The 20,833-nt window shown below is 54.4% G+C and overlaps 1 protein-coding gene and 1 long non-coding RNA gene across 6 annotated transcripts in view; both read right to left on the reverse strand.

Moving 5' to 3' along the window:
• Positions 1 to 1,215: 1,215 nt before the first annotated feature.
• LOC147583391 (uncharacterized) lies at positions 1,216 to 2,657 on the reverse strand. The gene is made up of 2 exons (XR_015248172.1): positions 2,606 to 2,657; positions 1,216 to 2,335 (listed from the first exon to the last, which is right to left on the reverse strand). It is a non-coding gene; the product is annotated as an uncharacterized LOC147583391 (long non-coding RNA).
• Positions 2,658 to 11,689: 9,032 nt separating this feature from the next.
• The window catches only part of OGDH (oxoglutarate dehydrogenase), a 66,235-nt gene continuing 57,091 nt past the window's right edge, over positions 11,690 to 20,833 (reverse strand). For all 5 annotated transcript variants that reach the window (XM_086697177.1, XM_086697174.1, XM_086697178.1 and 2 more), the window contains 13 exons: positions 18,588 to 18,767; positions 18,131 to 18,283; positions 17,531 to 17,633; positions 17,287 to 17,415; positions 17,016 to 17,166; positions 16,648 to 16,775; positions 16,365 to 16,543; positions 15,901 to 15,972; positions 15,464 to 15,592; positions 15,045 to 15,117; positions 13,018 to 13,181; positions 12,776 to 12,930; positions 11,690 to 12,640 (listed from right to left, as the gene is read on the reverse strand). In XM_086697177.1, coding sequence (XP_086553303.1) covers positions 12,520 to 12,640; positions 12,776 to 12,930; positions 13,018 to 13,181; positions 15,045 to 15,117; positions 15,464 to 15,592; positions 15,901 to 15,972; positions 16,365 to 16,543; positions 16,648 to 16,775; positions 17,016 to 17,166; positions 17,287 to 17,415; positions 17,531 to 17,633; positions 18,131 to 18,283; positions 18,588 to 18,767 — 1,737 coding nt within the window. In that variant the 3' untranslated portion in view covers positions 11,690 to 12,519. The remainder of the gene's footprint in view (positions 12,641 to 12,775; positions 12,931 to 13,017; positions 13,182 to 15,044; positions 15,118 to 15,463; positions 15,593 to 15,900; positions 15,973 to 16,364; positions 16,544 to 16,647; positions 16,776 to 17,015; positions 17,167 to 17,286; positions 17,416 to 17,530; positions 17,634 to 18,130; positions 18,284 to 18,587; positions 18,768 to 20,833) is intronic.

Below are 20,833 nucleotides of genomic sequence, written 5' to 3' on the forward strand. Positions count from 1 at the left end.
CCCTTCTACATCGTGTTTTCATCTCTGACCATATGAACTGTTAAAAGAGTCTTCCTTATTTGCTGGGAAAAATATGCCCTCCCCAAACTTTTCTTCTGTGACTGCATAAAATGACAGTCCTCACTTTGGTATGTGACAGCTCTTCAGGGATTAGAAGAAACTTCTCATTGCCCCTGAATCTTGGTCTGGAGGACACATGTAACTGATCCCTTAAGTGTTTCAGAGCCAATACAACAGGCCACTCCCTCCAGGCCACTCCCTCCCTCCACTCCCTCCGCTGGGCAGTGCCCTTTTTAAAAAAAATTTTTTTTTCAAACGTTTATTTATTTTTGGGACAGAGAGAGACAGAGCATGAACGGGGGAGGGGCAGAGAGAGAGGGAGACACAGAATCGGAAACAGGCTCCACGCTCTGAGCCATCAGCCCAGAGCCTGACGCGGGGCTCGAACTCACGGACCACGAGATCGTGACCTGGCTGAAGTCTGACGCTTAACCGACTGCACCACCCAGGCGCCCCGCAGTGCCCTTTTTAAATGTGACACCAAGTGGGGGACACAATACTCTAAGTGTGGCCTAAAGCTACATTTGCTTTTTAACTTGGGCCCTCGGTCTTTATGAATGGCTGCTAAACACACATAGCTTCACCTGTTCTTGACTTGCAAAACTGACTTTGAAAAGAAAAAACCTACCACTTCTTTGCATACGAGTATTTTATTCTGATTGTAGAAAATACAGAGGAACTTTTTTTTTAATGTTTATTTATTTTTGAGAGAGAGACAGAGCACAAACGGGGGAGGGGCAGAGAGAGAGGGAGACAGAATCCGAAGCAGGCTCCAGGCTCTGAGCTGTCAGCACAGAGCCTGACGCGGGGCTCAAACTCACAGAGCGTGAGATCATGACCTGAGCCCAAGTCAGACACTTAACCAATTGAGCCACTCAGGTGCTCCTAGAGGAACTTTCATAATAAATCGAAACCTTTCACCATCCAAATGTTCAGCGTTAATCCCTGTTGATTTTTTGGTCTATTTTCTCTCAGATGGTTCTCCACATATCTGAGCACACGTGTGACTTTGCAGCCTTATTTTTCACTCCATCAACAGAAATGTTTCCCTTCTCATAAATGTTTGAGCCTCCTAAAATCAATGCGAAGGTTTGTGCGCCAGGATGTTGCACACAGGCAATTCCTGTAATATTGGACAACTGGATTCAAGCTGAGTTCGACCTTTCAAAACTTTTCACTGAGCTCCTGCTACTTGCCAGACATTGTTCTCAGCTGAAAATACATCAGCAAGCGAGCCCAGGTAAACGTGCGGTGGCCAAGCGTCCATCTGTAAGCCCGGAGTCATGCTCATTAAGTACAGTACCCCCGCAGGCTGCAATTTAGGGAGCGCCCAAATCAGCTGTTGGAGCTGTTTAATTGTATGAGAAGACATTCACAATTCAATCTGCTAAGTAAAAAACCAGGATACAAAGTTGTGTATGATGACAGCATAGTTTCTTAAAACCGTTCATGGAGCAGATCTTCCCCAGGTGTAGAAAAGTACTTTGCAATAAAGATGTGGCTCAAACACCCCCTTAACCAAATGAGTGACCAAGTCCGCAAGGCTGGGCGCGGGGCCGCTGACATCCGTGTGACTCGCGACCAGAAATGTTTAACCTGAACCTAATCATGACAAGGCCACGCGGGGGTCAGCCCCCAGCGCTGGTCTGACTCGGAAAACTCCAGAAAATCGGCCTGGGGAAATGGCCGGCAGAGGCCCCGGGGCCGGGACCCTCGCCGCGACCTTGGGTGGGTGGGGAAGGCATGCGGCGACGCTGGGGCTCCCTGGGCGCGGGCTACAGGCGGGAAGGAAGGGGCTTGGCTGCGGACGGCCCTGGGGGACCCCGGCGGGACCTGGGGACCGGAGGCCGGCCTAGAGGCCCCGGTGAGACCCGCCGAGAGGTGTGCAGCCGGAAGTGGAGGCACGTGACAGAATCGTGGCGGGGCGCGGGGGCAGGAGAGACACAGGCAGGAAGTGGATGGAGGGCGTGTTTGTAAGTGGTGCGCGCACTCCTCAAACCCCCGATGCTGTAGCTGGCTGCCTCCGCCCAGGGCAGGGAACCCAGAGCCTCGGGGCACGCTGGGCCGCGCACAGCGGCTTCCGGGAGTCCCGGCAGACTCGCGGGGTGACGGCAGGGGCTGCCGAGGTGGGCGGTGGCGCAGGACGGCGGTGTCTCCCAGGGACTCGGAGACGGGGACAGGGGACCGAACTTTTTCTCAAGGGTGTCCTTGGCCGCTGGCGAGGAGCTGCAGGCCGCGCTGGGTGACCGGTCCTGGCGCCGGCACGGCAGGGTCACTGCGACGCGGCAGGTCGGCGCTCAGGGACTGCTCCCGGGGCACCGTCCTGTTTTCTTCTTGCAAGGGGTGCTGGCGAGGAAACCCGCCCAGGCCCCACCCAGGCCTCCCGGCCCCCATCCCCAGACCCTGCCCACCACACACCCCGTTCCACCCCACCCAGACCCCGCCTGACCTCGGACCCGGCCCAGGCCCCACCCCAGGCATCCCCAGACCCCACCCCACCCAGACCCCACCCAATCCCCAGGCCCTACCCCACCCCAGAGCTCACCTCACTCCAGACCCCATCCAAGCCTCACCCCAGGCCTCAGGGTCCCCGCCCCAGACCCCGCCCCACCCCGCCCCTGCTCCACCCCACCCAGACCCCGCCCCACCCAGGCCTCACCCCGGGCCTCAGGGTTGGGCCCCCATCCGGACTCCACCCCACCCCAGACTCCACCCCAGCCTCAGGCCCCGCCCCACCCGAGGCACCCTGGCCTCACCCCAGACCCCACCTCCAGGCTTAGCAAATTGTATTAGTTTTTAAATTTTTTTGTCATAAAAGTAATACATATTCATGTAAAAAATTAAAAATAAGCAAATAGAATAAATTTTACTGCAACTTCGTCTCCCCTAACAAAAATTATTTTTGGTGTACCTCCTTCCTGTATTCCATGTGTAAACTCTCTCGGGCAGCAGCAGAGACCACACGCACTTGTTCCCTACCCAGAGCTGGGCCTGACTCCGCCTCCTCCTGGGTCCCTGGGGTCACCCGCCTCCACCTCCACCTACCTACCCCAGCGTTCCTGTGTCTCAGCGGGGGCTGCCCCGTTGGCACAGGCAGGGTCTCCTGGGGGCTCCTGTGACCCATGACCAGCAAGACTCTCACTGTTACTGTTTGCTTCCCAAGCCCCTGACCCTTGGGGTCCGGCAAGGGGTGGACATCTGGAAGGTGAGGACAAAAGTCAGCTGCGTCCCTGTCTCTGCCAGCCACGGAGGCTCCCACGCCCACAGGGCAACACTCCAGCCCTGAGCCTCAGTGGGGGCGGGTGGGCAGCGGAGAGAAGGGCAGTGTCCACACTGTGTCCCCCAAGAGCCTGTGACACAGGACGCACCCCCACCAAGGTAGCACCTCTGGTGGCATCCACATCCTCCCGAAGCGTCTGCTCCTGGGCTCTTCAAACCTGTCTCCATTCGCACATGCAGCCTGGCACCCGCCCCCTCTGCCTCTGTTTTCCTTCCCCACCATTGTCTACAGTGTACCTGTTCTTGGTCAATTCATCCAGCTCTGCCAGACATAGACCACTGTCCCCAGCTTCCTGCACGCTCTCCAGAGGGCCTGCTCGGGATTTCAGGAGCTAATCGAACTAACAGGGGACACAACCCGCGTCCTTGTCCAGCTGCACCTGCTACTGACCCAGTCCTCTCTTCCCTGGAGGTTGCTGCTTGCAGTGGGCAGATTAGTGGTCCCCAAAGACATGTCCATGTCCTCGTCCCCAGAGTTTGTGGACATCACTTCCTAGGACAAGAGGTGTGACCAAGGACTGGGAAAGGATTAGCCAGGTGGTCCTGAGAGGGTCAGGGAGAGACAAGGCGACTTTAGAGACAGACCCACAAACGGCGATGCAGCCATGGGCAGAGACGGGAGGTATGCGGCCAGCAGCCAAGGAAGTTGGAGGTGCCCGGAAGGGTGCTACCCCAGAGCCCCAGAGGGAGTGTGGCCCCGCACACTCTGATTTCAGACTTCGGCCTCCAGACTGGGGAGAATGAACTGCTGTGATTTGGGGCCCCTGGTTTGTGGTCCTTTGTTAGGGTGTCTGCGGGGCCTGCTTCCTCTGTCTCCTCCCCTGCATCAGGTCCCTCAGCGCCTCCCACCAAAAACCGGGGACTGCCAGCCCTCGGGGACCTGTCTCCCTGCAGCCACCCCACTTTCTCCAGACTTGCTGTCCCCCACCGTCCCCGGGCTGTGGCCAGCCTGGGCTCAGTCCTCAGGGCTGCCCTCTGAGGTGACACGTGTGGCCCTGGAGCTTTGTCTTTCACGAATCTCCTGCCACCCTCGTCTGTCTCTTTTTGATTCCGGCCTCGGCATGTGCACAGGTGGTACTCCGGATCCTGCCCCAGGCCCACTGATCCCACTCCTCTGGCAGGTCCTCCCCCACAGCCACCACCGTCCAAACCCCAGTTCTCAACATCATTTTAGTGGAGATACTGTTCAGCCGCTTGAAGTATACAATTTGGTGGCACTATGTGTATTCGGAATAGTGCCGCCATAGGCACAAGTTGAGGACATCTGCATCCTCCGGGGAGAAATCCTGCTCCCGGGAGCTCACTCCCCAAGCCTCCCCCAGCCCCTGGCAACCAGCCGTCTACTTTTTGTCCCCTTGAATTTGACTGCTCTGGACGTTTCCTACCTACGGTATCACATGGCACGTGGTCTTTCCTATCTGGCCGCCTCACTTACTGTTCCTGGGTTCGGCCACGCTGTTGCAAGACCGCACTCCTGTTTGAGGCCGAGGACTGCTTGTCACGTGGATGGACAGGCCTTTGTACCCATCAGTTAAGGGGCATTTGGATTGTTTCTGCCTTTTGGCTATTATGAGAAATGCATATACACGTTTCTGTGTGGACATGTTGTGGGTCATACGAGAACTCTAGGTTTAGCACGTGAGGCGCCACTGGATTGTCTTCCACAGTATCTTACGTTCCCACCAGTGCACGAGGGGTTCAGTTTTTCCACATCCTGTGTCTTACTCACTATAGTCATACTAGTGAATGTGAAGTGGCATCTCATTGTGTTTTTTTCTTTGTAATTTTTTTAAATGTTTTATTTATTTTTGAGAGAGAGAGAGAGAGAGAGAGAGAGCAAGAGCACGAGTGGGGGAGGAACAGAGAGAGAGGGAGACACAGAATCTGAAACAGGCTCCAGGCTCTGAGCTGTCAGCACAGAGCCCAACGCAGGGCTCAAACTCAGACCATGAGCTCATGAACTAAGCTGAAGCTGGACGCTCAACCGACTGAGCCACCCAGGCGCCCCTCATTGTGTGTGTGTGTGTGTGTGTGTGTGTGTGTGTGTGTGTGCACGTGTTTTTTAAATAACCTCTATGCCCAATATGGGGCTCAAACTCATGACCCCTGAGACCAAGAGTCACAAGCTCTTCCAACGGTGCCAGCCAGGCGCCCCCTATTGTGGTTTTGACTTGCGTTTCCCTGATGACTAATGATGTTGAACATCTTTAATGTGCCCATTACCTATTTCTATACTTTAATTAGTTGCCTTGTCGAGTTGTAGGAATACTTTATATATTCTAGACACAAGTCCTTTATCAGATAGATGATGTGTAAATATTTTCTTTCACTCTGAGTTGCCTTTTTACTTTCTTGATGGTGTCTATTGACTTACAATTTTTAAAATGATGTCTAATATATATTTGTTATTTATGCTTTTTGTATCATATATAAAAAACCCATTGCCTAATTCAGGGTCACAAAGGTTTATACTAACGTTTTCTTCTAACAGTTGATAACTTTAGCTCTTACATTTATGTCTCTTTTTTAAAAAAATATTCACTTACTGGGGCGCCTGGGTGGCTCAGTCGGTTAAGCGTCCGACTTCGGCTCAGGTCATGATCTTACGGTCTGTGAGTTCAAGCCCCATGTCGGGCTCTGTGCTGACAGCCTGGAGCCTGGAGCCTGCTTCGGATTCTGTGTCTCCCTCTCTCTGCCCCTCCCCTGCTCATGCTCTGTCTCTCTCTGTCTCAAAAATAAATTAAAAAAACATAAAAAAAATTAAAAATATTTATTTATTTATTTATTTATTTATTTATTTATTTATTTATTTATAGAGAATGAGCAGGGCGGGAGCGGGGGGCAGAGAGAGAGGGAGACAGAGAGAATCTCAAGCAGGATCCACACTGTCAGCTCGATGCAGAGCTGGAACTCACAAACCATGAGATCATGACATGACCTGAGCTGAAGTCAGATGCTTAACCAACTGAGCCACCCAGGCGCCCTGGTGTTTATTTACTTTTGAGAGAGAGAGAGAGGGAGACCGTGAGCAGGGGAGGGGCAGAGAGAGAGGGGAGCAGAGGATCTAAAGTGGGCTCTGCACTGATAGCCTGATGTGGGGCTCGGTCTCATGAACTTCATATTTAAGAAGACAATAGATGCTAATGCCAAAATGAAAGAAATGTTAGAATTATCTGACAGAGATTTTAAAGCCGCTGTCGTGAACATGCTTCAACACGCACTTATGAACACTCTTAGAACAAATTTAAGAAACAGCCTCAATAAATAGAAAGTATGAAGAAGAGCCAAGTGGAAAATTTACAAGTACAAACACCATAACTGAAATTTAAAAACTCAATGGGTGGGCTTGCCGGCAGAATGGAGAGGGCAGAGGATGGCACAGCTGGAAGGAAGAACAACAGAAATGAACCCAGTCTGAACAACAGAGAGAAACTGACTGGAAAAATGAAACAAAACCAAGCTCAGGGACTTGTGGGACAAGAACAAAGGATCTAACATTTGTTTTTATCAGCGTCCTGGAAGGAGAGGAGAAAGAGGGCAGCTGGAAGAGCACCTAAAGAAATAGTGTCTGAAAACACTCCAAATATGACGAAAGGCAAACACATACAGCTTCAAGAAGGTGAGCAAGTCCTAGAGTGGATAAACCCAAAGAGACCTATGCCGAGACATATCATAAGCAAACTTCTAAAAACTAAAGACTGAGAAACACTGTTCCATGCAGCAGGACAATTAATGTGACAGGATTTCTCATTGGAAACCAGGGAAGCCAGAAGGAAGTGACACATTTCCAAACACTAAAAGAAAAGAACTGCAAAAGCAGCAAAAATATCCTCAAGGAATGAAGAGGCAGCCAATACATTCTCAGATGTAGGGAAAGTAAGAGATTTGTCAGCGGCAGACCTACCCTAAAAGAATAGCTGAAACACGTTCTCTAAACAGAAGGGAAATGATAAAAGAAAGCACGTCTGACCATCAGAAAGGAAAAAACACAGAGAGCAAACCATGTTTTTAAGTAAAATAGAACTGGGTCTTCTAAATTGTGTTTGGTGGTTGAAGCAGAACTTATAACACTGTCTGATGTGGTTCTAAATGTACACAAAGGAAATATTTAGGGCGATTATATTTTAAGTGGAAAGGGTAAAGGGATGTACAGGGAACTACATTTTCTAAAAAAAATTTTTTTTACCATTTTAATTTATTTTTGAGAGAGAGAGAGAGCACAAGTGGGGGAGGGACAGAGAGAGAGAGAGGAAGACAGAATCCAAAGCAGGCTCCAGGCTCTGAGCTGTCAGCAGAGAGCTCGACGTGGGGCTCGAACCCACAAACTGTGAGATCATGACCTGAGCTGAAGTCGGATGCTCAACCGACTAGCCACCCAGGCACCCCGGGAAATACATTTTCTGCACTTTACTTGAACTGTTAAAATGATGACTCCAATAGACTGTGATAAGTAACATACACATTATGTCATACCTACAGCAACCACTAAGAAGCTATACCATAGACAAATACCAGTGGTCAAAAACACCACAGATAAATAAAAATGGAATTATAAAAAACATGGTAGTTCACAGAAAGGCAAGAAAAAAAGGATAGAAATTAAAAACAGGAAGAACACACAGAAATTAAAAATAACATGGCATACTTAAGCTCTGACATAGTAACAATTACACTAAATGTAAATGGTCTGAATATACCAATTAAAAGATAAAGATTGGAAGAATGGATAAATATTACATGCTGTCTACTAGAATCTCACTTAAAAAATAACTTATAGGCAGGTTGAAAATAAAAGAATGGAAAAAGATAAAGATATGCATATACCTGGAGATATTAAGCAAAGAAAAGCAGAGGTGGCTCTATTATCATCAGATAAAGTAGACTTCAGAGTAGAGAGAATTAATGGAGTCATAATGAAAAAAGGGCCAATCTACCGAGAAGACACAGCAATCCTAAATGTCCATGTACCAAACAACAAAGCTACAAAATAAGTGAACAAAAAACTAAGAACGAAAGAAGAAAATGAGAAACCACAGCTGTACTTGAAGATTTCACCATCGCTCTCTCAACAACTATGGAAAACTAGAGAGAAAATCCATCATGATGTAGAAGGAGTCAACAACCATCAACCAACAGGATCTAATAGACATTGACGAGACACTTTGCCCAATGCACATTCTTTCCAAGTGCCAATGGAACACACACCAAGATGGACCATATCATGGGCCATAAAACAAATCTCAGTGAATTTGACACAACTGAAGTCATATAGAGTGCCTTTCTCTAGGGACAATGGAATCAACACAATCAATAACAGAAAGAGAACAGGAAGCAACACATGTTTTAGAGAGGGAGTCTCAAGGGAAAACTTTTTCAATGTACCAAATTCAATGAAAATGAAAAAATACAACATATCAAAATTTGCGAGCCACAGCTAACAGCAGTGCTGACAGGGAAATCTATGGAAGTAAATGCATTAATTAGAGATGAAGAAAAGTCTCAATTTAATAACCTACACTCTCACCCAAGAACCTAGAAAAAGAAGAGCAAGATAAACCCAAAGCAAGTAGAGGAATAAATAATAAAGACTATAAATCAGTGAACCAGAAACAGAAAAGCTAAGTAGAGAAAATTAATGAAACAAAAATCTGGTTTCTTGAAAAGATCAATAATGTTGACCAATCCCTAGCAAGACTGGTAAAGAACGCAGATCGCACTCAAAGAAGCTATAGATTGATAGCTGCATAGAGAATAGAATCCTCATGGAAGAGCGTCCGTAACAAAATATTATCAATGTATAAAAGACATCACACATCGTGACCAAGCAGAGGTTCATCCAGGGATCCAAGGACAGTTCAATGTTCAAAAACCAACCAATATGACAGACTAATGAAGGAAAATCACATGATTGTGACCATCACTGTTGGTAAAGCATTTGACAGAATTCAACACCATTTAGGATAAAAACTCCCAGAAAAATAAAAACAGAAGGGAACTTCCTAACCAGATAAAGAAGTCTACAAAGCACCTGCGGCTAACATCATACTTAATGCTGAAAGACTGAGCTCTTTCTCCCTGACTGAAAGCAAAGCAAGCCATCTGCCGTCACAGCCCTCGTCCAGCATGGTGACGTGACTCCGGCCTGTGTGACAAGGCAAGAAAAGGGAATAAAAACCATGTCTATTGGAAAGGAAGAAATAAATGTCCCTATTTGGGGCTGCCAAACCCCGTTCTTAAGGCTAATCGTGATCTGGAGCCAAGGAGGCAGCAGGAAATCTGAACCCCCTCGTTCCCAAGGTGAAGAAGGTCCCAGCGCGGAGGGGAGAGCACAGCCCTAGAGACTCCCTCAGGTGGCCACAGCCGACCAGGGAGATGGCAGGAACACCCTGGGGCCGTGTGTCCAAGCCAAGGGCCACCAAAGGCAGGGGGACCCTGGGCTGGGGAGACGGGGCCTCTGCCTGCCCATCTGACCCCAGCAGATGGGGGGACGGGGAGAGGGAGGGCTTGAGGCCGGGTGGTTATCCCAGGCACACAGGGGCTAACAGGCTGGGGCAGTGAAAGGGGGGCCCTGGGCGCAGGGGGTCACAAGGGACACATTTCCTTACACTGTGAGCGAGCTCTGGGGTACAGCGCGCAGCACAGTGGTTGTAGTTAATGCGTATTTGAAAGTTTCTAAGGGAGTAAGTTTGAAAAGTTCTCGTCGTAAGAAAAACTAATTGTAAGTATGTATGGTACAGATGCTAGTAACATGGAACCACGTTGTACACCTGGACTATAACGGCATGTATCAATTACCTCTCAATTAAGAAAAGGGCCCTGATGGGGCGCCTGGGGGGCTCAGTCAGTTGAGCGTCCAACTTCAGCTCAGGTCATGATCTCATGATTTGTGGGTTTGAGCCCCGCGTGAGGCTCTGTGCTGACAGCTCGGAGCCTGGAGCCTGCTTCCGATTCTGTGTCTCCCTCTCGTTCTCCTTTCCCGCTCACACTGTCTCTTGCTTTCTCAAAAGTAAATAAACATTAAAAGAAAGAAAAGGAAAAGGACCCTGAGGTGATGAAGTCGTCAGGGCTGGGAGATGGGGGGTTATGTGACATGGGCTCTGAAGGGACAGTGGGAGCTTGAGGTGGGGGTGTGGGCAGTGTGGCCCCAGACCATTTTCTATCATTCTGCTGGGTCTGGGCCCAACTGAATACTAGCTGACGGTGGGGGGTGGGGGAGGGCGGAGCTCACTGCCCCACCTAATTTAGGGCAGAAATAGGTTCCACATTGATTCCAATTCCCTCTATTTCCACTGGAGAAGTTGGGTGGGCACCTCACCCCATACCTGCCTAAGATGGGTCAGGCGTCAGCCGCACCTGGGCCACCCCCCCGCCCCAACCTCCTCCTTGCCCAGGTCACCTGTCCTGGGGCTGCAGCCTCCTGGGGTCCAGGCCCCCCAGCACAGCAAGGTTTCAAGCTGGTGCGGGTGTCCGAAGGGCCTCTCTGTCCAGAAACACCCCTCAGCAGGTGCATGCTCACACTCGCCCTCCCTAAAGCCCTGTCAGAGCAGGCAGGATGCTCTTCTTTCGCGCAGAGGTAGGGGCGACCGAAGGGTGAGCAGACAGCTGCCCAGCGAGGTCTAAGCAGCGCCTTGTCAAAGCGCCCCCCAACGGCTCTCGCTCTACGCGCCAACCACAAGGTGGCGGCATCGAGAGGCGACATTCCTTCACCGCAGGCCTCCCAGGCTGCAGCAAGTGGAGAGGGGACCCCAGGGAAGGGAAGGGAAGGGGCTCCTGCCTCTCATTTTTTGCCTCCTTTAACCCTGATCCACCCTGCCGACTCCATCAGATGCAGCGCCCTGCTGGTCCTGTTGTCCTGACCCCACACCCAGCTCCGCCTGTGTGTGGCCAGTCACACCAGGGCTGGAGGACCCACGGCCAAGCCACAAGGAGCACACGGGACAACACGAAAAGATTCCAAGAGGCTTCAAGAACAAGGGACCCAAGTGCGTCCTAGAAGATGGGGTGGCCATTAGCCCGTGTCCACACTCAGGCCTTTCCCTGAGCTCGCTCAGTGCTGGAACCTGCTGACCCCCCAGGAGGCAGAGGATGGTGTGCTGTGAGCCCAAGATGGTGGGGCTCTTGTCAAGAGGGGACACCAGGCCCCGGGGGTTCTGCACGCGTGGCTGGTTCCCCTGCAGAGGTTGTCCAGGGGCACAAACTCGTCAGGGAGCAGGCCGACCAGCCCGGGGTCTAAGAAGGGACCACCGGGCACAATCTGTACCTGTGACACAGGGCCATGCAGTGAGAGGCTGCTTCTGCGGCAGGATGGGGGTGGGGGGGGTGGGTGGGTAACAGAACCACACAGACGGCCTGAGGGTAACTTCGTTTATGGGTCAAGCCAAATGCAATGCAGTTATTTTTGTTTTTGTTTTTTTAACCAAAATAAATAAATCAGATTTGTCCCTGTGATGGGTGAGGGGAGCCGCCCCTGGCCCCGGACCTCCAGTACCCCCTGACCAGCTATGGCACGGCCCAGACAAGACCACTTCCGTCTCCACAGCGTTGGCGTCAGGAGAAGCGGGACACGAGGGTGAGCTGAGGGGGCGGGTGTGTGTGCGGGGGGCAGGCAGTGGCCACGCCCTGGCCTGGCCCTGAGCCCTGCATCCTGTGGCCTGGGTGTGGCCTGGCCCCAGGTGGGTGCAGTGTGCACGGGCCCCACGAGTGGCCCAGGCCCCTCTCGAGGGCCAGAAGTGGATGCCGCAGAGAACGGACCTGCCCTCTCTGTGCCAGGCCAGATGCAGGCCACCTCCCGCCCGCAGCCCCACCCAGCGCCTCGGTTCACCACGCAGTGGGGGCCCCAGTGGAGCCTGCCCTCTCCCGCCGCTCTGGGGGTTGGGGTGGGTGGTGTGAGGCTGGGCCTGCAGTGCGAGAGGGCCGGGGCACGGCAGACCCTCCTGGGACACCCGCAAGGGCCCCTCTCCACGCGGGATGCTCAGCTGGACAGAAGTCGCGGTGCCTGGGGGCATCTGGCCTGGGGGGTGGCCAAGCACTGGGGGTATAGCAGCCTAACGTTAAGCGGGACAGGGTGTGCGGTGCGGTGGACAGCAGAGGTGCGGACAGCGCTGAGGCACTATTCTTTAGTGGAGAAGCGAGGGGCGGCCGTGGCGTGGAGGGTGGCGGCTCAGGCGGCCTGGGCAGCGTCTACGAGAAGTTCTTGAAGGCGTCCAGGTCGAAGGCCGTGTCCAGGAGGCGCTGCAGCTCTGTCAGGTGGGTCTTCTTGTTGCCAGTGGCCGGAGCCGCGGCTGGATCCCGGCCAGCGTACCTGCGGGGGGGAGGGGGGGTACCGTGGGGGCACAGTGAGCCCAGAGCCTCAGCCCCCGCTGAGCCAGCTCCCAGGCCCCGCCCCCATTGCCCCCAAGGCAGCCAGTTCCCAGGGCCGCCCCCAGCCCCTGCTCACCACACTGGCTTGGCACGGCTGATGGTGGTGCGCAGCCGCGGCTTCACGTAGTCGTAGTAGCCCTGGTTCTTGTGCTCCTCCTGGCACCAGGCCAGCTCAGCGTTGGGGTACTTGCGCACCTCCTGCAGCAGCAGGTCGAAGGGGAACGGGGACAACTGCAGAATGAGGGGTTCCCGTCAGAGGGGATGGGGCCTCGGGCAAGGAGGGATGCTGGCCCCCACCGCAGTGCCATCTGCCCCCACCTGTTCAATCCTGGTGATGGCCACCTGCTCGGCCATGCCCCGGGCCTTCCGCTCGCGGGTGAGGTCATAGTACACCTTGCCGGTGCAGAAGAGAAGTCTCCGGACGTTTGCTGGGTTCTGAGCCGCCAGGCCGTCTTCTGGGATCACCCGCTGGAAGTGGGTTCCTACAAGAGAATCCCCACGGCCGGGGGTCCTCTCAGGACCTGGCTGAGGGCACCCAGGGCCCACTGCTGCTGCTCGTGCAGGAGCCGGGCCCCCGGGGCAGCCACGCGAGAACACCAGCTCTGAACACCAGCTCTGAACGAGCACCAGCCTGGGGGAGGGGGCCCTGGAATCCTTCCGGACCCAGAGCGCCTTGAGAAGCACATCGTGTGCAGTGCATAGTAGGCAAGGCCAGCCCCAGACAGCAAGCAACACTGGTTCCTTCCTCCCAACAGGAGGGCAACGAACTCTGCTCACTCGGCTCAGATTCCCCACGAGGTACAAACACCGAGCCTTCCGCGTAGCTGGAACACATACTCAGCTTTCCAGCGCTGGCCCGGCCAGGAGAACCAGACTGCCCTCTGGAAGGGGCATCCAGAAAAGGGTCTCACTTAGTGATACACACATGACACATGCACAATCGTGCTACAGGAACTTTGCCTGTGGAATATAGGCCAGATACAAAAAGCCCACCACGAGCACCAGACTTGGGGGTGACAGAGCTCTTCCTCTAAGATCAGGAAGAAGACAGGGACGCCCACGGCCACCACTCCTGCCCAACCTCATGCTGGAAGTCTCAGCCAGACCAGTGAGGGGAGAAAGGAAAATGAGAGGCCTCTGAACTGGGAAAGGAAAAGGTAAAACAATCGGTGTGTAGATGGCCAAAACCCTAGAGATTAGAATAAACCAACCCAGCAAAGTTGCAGGATAAAAATGTCCATACTCAGTGCTCAGTTGTATTTCTGCAGACTAACAACGACTAATCCAAACACGAACCAGAAAGCCCATGTGCACCAGCATCGACGGGATAACCGGAAACGGTGAGGACTTGGGATAAAAACTGTAAGTGCTGCTGAAAAGCACTGAAGACACAAGTGAACAAAGACGCGTGTCCTGGGGGGTCAGGCTTATTGCTATTCCGTAGTGACGTACCTGATGCTGGATTAGTAACCTCCACACACCAAGAACCACAATTCAACAAGGCAAACAGCCTAACTCAAACTCAGGTGAAACCACGCACAGATGCTTGTCCAAAGCGGACGCCCAGATAGCCAGCAGACATGCGTGAGGGGGCTCAGCATCACTGTCACACAAGTGTAGAGACGAGCTCTGGCGGGCTGAACGTGAGATGGCGTGGCCGCCGTGGACAACAGTTCCTCAAAATCCCACGAACAGAATTACGTGGGTCCCCGCTCAGGGATGGGCCCAAGTGAGTGGAAAGCAGACTCCAGAAGAGGCGTCTGTACACCCACGTCCACGGAAGTGTCACTCTCAACTGCTCGAACGTGGGAGCAACACCATGTGCACCAAAGGATGAACAGTCCACTCGAGCAAACCGCCCAGACAGGGTAGGTCAACAGCCACAGGGCGGAAACGGTCCCGGCACCTGCTCTGTGATGCCTGCAGGGCAGGACGGGAGCACAAATGGCCAGACACAGGAGGACATGAGCTGCACGGCTGCACCCACGTGCAGGGCCCCTACCGGGTGACCCAGGCACAGCAGCAGGGTGGTAGCCACTGGGTTTGGGGGGGTTCAAACAGACTGGGGAGGCTTCACCTCGACTGAAGATGAAGGCAGCTGCCCGGCCCAGGGGCCTGGGGTCTCTGTGGGTCTCACGGCAGGCCCCCCTCCTCAGAGTGGGGGAGATCTTAGCTGACTTGCTCTGCCACCTCTGAAGGAGGCCTGGGGCGCCCAGGCAAAGGCTGCAGACGGGGGCGGGGGCACAACACGCAAGCGCAAACTCTGGCTTCTGGGCCGTTGCGTTCACTGGTGTGTGTGCAACGACCGCAGGAGACCGTCACCACCCTACCCCCGGCATACCCACCTGAGAGCATCTCGTCGAAGCTGGTTCTGGCCTCGGGATGCCGCAGCAGGGACTTGGGGGTGAAAATGATGAGCTGGAATGGAGGAGCACAGGCCCGTGATGGGTCAGGCCCCATGGGGTCCAGAGGGAGGCCCACTGTGTGGCCAGGAGCCCCGCATCCACTCTCTCAGCTGCGCTGAGTGCCGGCACCCTGGCCCTGGGCCCCCAGCCTCTCCTCGGGGTCCCCACCCACAGCCAGGCTCTGTGGACTGTGGGTCCTTCACACCCACTTCCCCTTTAACGTCCCGCCCAGGAGCCCGCTCACTGGGACCCTGCCTGGTGTAGCACCCACTATCCCCCACCCACAGGTCTATCCCCCTGCTGGGCAGGGGCCCTGGACTCCTGAGGCCCGGCCTCTGCACAGGGACGCCCTGACTGACCGGCTTCCGGAAGGGCAGGAGGATCTGCCGCCGCAGCACATGGAAGAAGTTGCCGGGCGTGGAGCAGTTGACGACGATCCAGTTGCAGTCGTACAGCTGGTTTATGTCGAAGTTGGCCTCCTCCAGGTTCTGCAGCATGAGGGAGAGGCCCCAGCCCTGCCTCAGGCACCATGGCTGCCCTGGCAGGGTGCGCGCACGAAGGGACCCCACCAGGAGCTCTGGCAGCAGCCACACGCTCTCGTTGAGGTTCTGTGTCCTGTTCCCTCCCTCCTTCCCTCCCTCCGTCAGTCCTGAAATTGCCAGAACTTTCCTCTACAGCATCTGCCTGAACCCATCTGTGCACAGCTGCTCCTTGCAGGCCCCTGAGGCAGCACCCACAGCAGCAGTACAGAGCCTCTCACTCCGGGGTGGGGGTGGGGGGAGGGTGCTCTACTCACTGGTAGGACGTCCGGGTCGTCATTGCACATCTGCAGGAACCGCTCTGGCCGGGCAGAGGAATGTTCTGGACCCTGGAACCAGACACACAAGTTATAGGCAGAAGATGTATTTGCAATGTCTCTTCCTTAACGGACTTGGGTCATTTCTGGTCTGAAAAACACCAACTTCCATCGACCTGCTGGCATTTCGACCCCTTTCCTGCCCCCAGAGCATGGAGGGGCGCTTCTGTGTCAGGACAGGGCCCACAGCCTGGCTCCACACGGCTCCTCCCGTGGGGTCTCGGCAGTGAGGACAGTCCTCCTAGGCGCAGGGCGGGGACAGGGAGGTGGCAGGGCGTTTGAGCTGGTGTGACCCGCACTGGCACCCCTGCTTCCCTCCAGAGGTGGAGTGGGACCTACCACCTGCCCTGGGGGGCGGGGGGAAGAAGACCGCACCCTGGGCGGGAGGGAGGGCGGGGACTCACCATGCCCTCCATGCCGTGGGGCAGCAGCAGCACGATGCCGTTCTGCCGCACCCACTTGGCCTGTCCTGGGCAGATGAACTGGTCGATGATGCACTGGGCCGTGTTGTGGAAGTCACCAAACTGTGCCTCCCAGAGGACCAGGGCGTTGGGACTGGCCATGGCAAAACCCAGCTCGAAGCCTGCAGAGCGCGGAGGAGGAGGGTGGAGGGAGGAGAGTGGACCTGAGCCTACAGGCGGGCGGGCAGGGGCAGCAAGGGCTGGGCCTGAGGGACGTGGCACTCACCCAGGACCCCGTACTCAGACAGCGAGCTGTTGCACACGGTGTAGGGAGCCTGGTTGGGCCAGAGGTGGTTCATGGGGATGCAGGTCTTCTTGTCCACGTTCTGGTCATGGAGCACATGGTGGCGGTGGCTGGGGTGGAACAGCACAGGGTAGACGAGGGAGTTGCAGGGCATTGGACCGACGAGGAGACCCAGGCAGTAACTCGTTCTCAGCCGAAGTGCCCCCATCGGAGCAGGGAAGGGGTGTGTCTGGGCCAATAACGGGACTGCATGGCTGCTTCCCAGCAGTGATTTTCTTCTCAGGATAAATGCCAGGGCCCTCCCCTTCTGTCCCCTGCACTTCACTGGGGCCACGAGATCACGCAGTTACCTAAAGGTGCCTCGCTCCACATCCTGGCCGCTCAGTCGGATGTGGATACCCTCCTTCAGGAGGGAGCCGAAAGCCATGTACTCCGCCAGGGCCCAGTCCACGGTCCTGTTCTTCACCAGCTCCCCGCGTGTCTTCAGGATGCGGCTCAGCCCTGTAAAGACGACGCTCACCAGCTGCCCGTCACACCCCCTCGTGATGAGAGCTTGTGGTGTCTCCTCTGCCCCAGCCCCTGGGGTCCTGACTCCCTCCCAGGGGGCAGAGGCTTCCTCACCTCCATGAATGGTGAAGTTCTCCACGGGCACGGAACTGGCCACGTTCCCGATGTGCGTCAGAATGTCCTCTGTCAGGCCCGTGGGCGGGCAGGTCATGCTCCTCGGCTGCCCGTCCAGGGTGAAGAAGCCTATGATGGGAGGCCCAGCTGACGCACAGCCACCACCGTCCCAGAACCAAACTGTGGGCCCTGGGGGCGCTGTGGGGGTGGGTGAGGGGCGCATGGTAACGTCCCCGCTGCTCACCAGGCCAGGGGGAGTCCAGCCAGTGCTTGATGTGCAGGATCTTCTCGTCCTTGGACCTGGTGAAGGCCTCCTCGCAGATCTTGTCGTACTTGGAGATCTCCTCCTGGAGGGCGGGGCACAGCACAGCTGTTGGGGGCGCTGCGCAACAGGCTCCAGGGTCCCCGTGTGCACAACCACTCAGAGGCCAGCGAGGAGCTACCGTCCTTTTCTGTGCCCAGCACCTTCTTCTCCAAGTCTGGGGAGCCCCCACCCCCACCCCGCTGGCTTCCTTGCAAACTGGCCCAGTTCATAGGACTCCTAGCACCACTGGGAGAGGGGAGGCCCGCGGCGCCACCCCATCACCAGCCCTGACCTCCACACGGCCACCACGGCCAGCCCTTCCTGCCTCTGTGCCCTGAGCATGGGCACGAGCCTCTCTAAACCTGTCAGGAGTGACCAGATCCACAACAGGCCCTTTACCTGCCCCTGCCCGCCCCCGGGCTCTCAGGACCCACCTCTTTTGTGAGCTCCCTGCAGCCGCAGGACAGTCAAGAAGTGACAGTTGTAAATATTGCACACACTCTCACTTGGGGCCTCCGGCCGGCCGCACCTCATACTCACCTCGTACTCAGGCTGGTTGACCACGCCCTGGGACACCAGCAACTCCGCATACTTCTGCAGCACTGGCTTCTGCTTGCGGATCTGCTTGTACATGAGCGGCTGCGTGAACATGGGCTCATCCATCTCGTTGTGGCCATTGCGCCGGTAGCACACCTGGACACAGCCCAAGATGCCAGTGTCAGAGACACACAAGCGCCTGCCCCCAACTCCTGTGTGATGCCTCAGTGCACCTCCTCTAGAATTAGGGTCTATGTCTCCTTCACACCAGAGTTGCTCTGTCACAGGAGATGGAACAAGAGCGACCTGGGGACACCCTGGGATGAGACCCCAGCTACTTTCTTTCCCGGGCATGGCTCACCCAGACTGGAGCCTCGGGAGCTCTGGGGAGGGGTGGCAAGGCGAACCTGCGCCAGGGAGCCTGGCCCTTCTCTCCCTGGCTCAGACGGGGGTGGCTCACCAGGTCCACCACCACGTCCTTGTGGAATGTGCTCCTCCACTCGGCTGCCACCTTGCACACGTACATGACGGCCTCTGGGTCGTCCGCGTTCACGTGGAAAATGGGGGCATTCACGACGCGGGCCACGTCAGTGGGGTAGGGTGAGGAGCGGGCCATGCGCGGGTCTGTGGTGAAGCCGATCTGCAAGGGACACCCAGGCAGGGTGGGCAGAGCGCCACCAGCTGGCGGCCACCCGGCTGCACCAGCCCCACCAGGTCCCCAAGTCCCTGTTTAGGGTTACTTATTTATTTATTTATTTATTTGTAAATTTACATCATTATTTTTTTAATGTTTACTCATTTCTGAGAGAGAGAGAGAGAGAGAGAAAGCACGTGCGCGCGAGGGAGAGGGGGAGGGGCAGAGACAGAGGGAGATACAGAATCCGAAGCAGGATCCAGGCTCCGAGATGTCAGCACAGAGCCCGACCTGGAGCTCAAACTCACAAGCTGTGAGATCATGACCTGAGCCGAAGTCAGACACTCAACTGACTGAGCCCCCCAGGTGCCCCTAGGTCTTTAAAAAAATTTTTTGTTGTTTCTTATTCTATGAACAAAATTCATACATGTTCAATATACAGAGTTTGCAAAACAGTATAAAAAAATGAAAAGTTAAACAAAGTTGTGTATCTTTCCACCAGCCAGTGGAAATATCTTGATGTTTTTCTTTGCACATGTACACATGTAACCTATGTTTAAAATTCTGAATGCTATTCTCTAACAGCCTATAATAACTAACCCTAACTATACCGTAACCCCCACTTTTCCTCCTGAAGCATTCAGGGTTGAGTTGTAGAATCCCCATTTCCTAAAACAGGGACATGCCCTCACTAGCCTGAGCAGTTCCATGTCCCAAATACATAACCTGAGCCACGGTGTCCACACACACTGTGCCTGATGACCCACCTTTCTGCCCCGGTCCAGCGTCCAATCCAGCACATCACCCCGTGCCAGTCTTGTCTCCCTTCATCTGGAAGGCTCCCCACCTCCTCGGTTTTCCGAGGCACTGGCATTTGTCTATGTTGGTGGCCTGTGGTCAATCTGCTGTTGCTGGACACATTCTTACACAGGGTTGGTCCAGCAACATGGACTTCATGTGCGAACTCTCCCAGCAGGGAGAACTGAGGCACAGGGCGAGCACTGTGGACATTTCTGAACAGCAGTAAACTGCTCTTCAAAAGTGTGAGCATGCGTGTCTGTGCCCCACGCTCCTGCCAGCACAAACGAGTGCCCTGTGCTTCCTCTCACTGCACGGGGACTCTTTCTCTAAGACATCAGATGTTCTAACGCTTATACGGCACTGCCTCCTATGGCTCTGCCAAAAGTTATGCAAAGGCTTCTATCGTCAGGCATATAGCTTATTTCCCACTCTTGTACCAACATGGTTTTGACACACACATAAAAATATTTAGCTCTCGAAGGCTTCCTCAGGAGAGAATTTTAGAAGGTTGAACCTGAGACACGTTCTTAGCAAGACAAGGGCCAGGACGGCAGCCACTTCTCCTGCTACAGATCTTACCGACCCCACGCACGCCATCAACTGTGGCATCAGAATCAGTGAAGAGATTAAAGAAAACCCTTGCTAAACTGAAGCTGTTACAGAAGACTGGGCATCATTTATCACACGTTGCTTTCATGTACTCTCCTTTATCACACTAGCTAAAGAGATGAGAAATAGAAACCGATGAGGATGTTAACTGATGACAGTTCTCATGGACACGTCTTCAACAGTCTCCTCGCCTGGGAAATGAGCACAGGGACTGGTGAGTTAGTGATCACAGCATGCGTGCCGTCTCTAGTGCCTCACAGGAAGGAAACTGCTCTGGAAGGTTAAGACCTCAGGCCCTCGGCTGCCCCCCACCCCAATGTCCGCCAGTTACCAGCTTCTGTGTCTTTAAGCACATACGGATGTGGGCACACACACGTGTGTGTGGAGACGGTGTGCTCTGTGGGTGTGCACGCACACAGACGTAGGGAGATAGGTGTTTACACACAATACCTTTCTGCACGTAACAGATCTTGTAGGTCATTTCAACAGTGTATGAAACAGTTGAAACAGTTTCACTGCGTGGTATTAATCACTTCGATAACTTAGGTCAGTGCTTATTCGTGGGCCAGGCACTATTCTGAGCATTTCATGTATATTAATTTTCATGCGTTAATTCACGTAAGCCATATGACACACATGTGGGTACACCATAAAGTATGTAA

The sequence above is a fragment of the Puma concolor genome, chromosome A2, assembly GCF_028749965.1.
Source record: "Puma concolor isolate L17-30 chromosome A2, mPumCon1.1.hap2, whole genome shotgun sequence".
In the NCBI taxonomy this organism is placed as follows: Eukaryota; Metazoa; Chordata; class Mammalia; order Carnivora; family Felidae; genus Puma; species Puma concolor.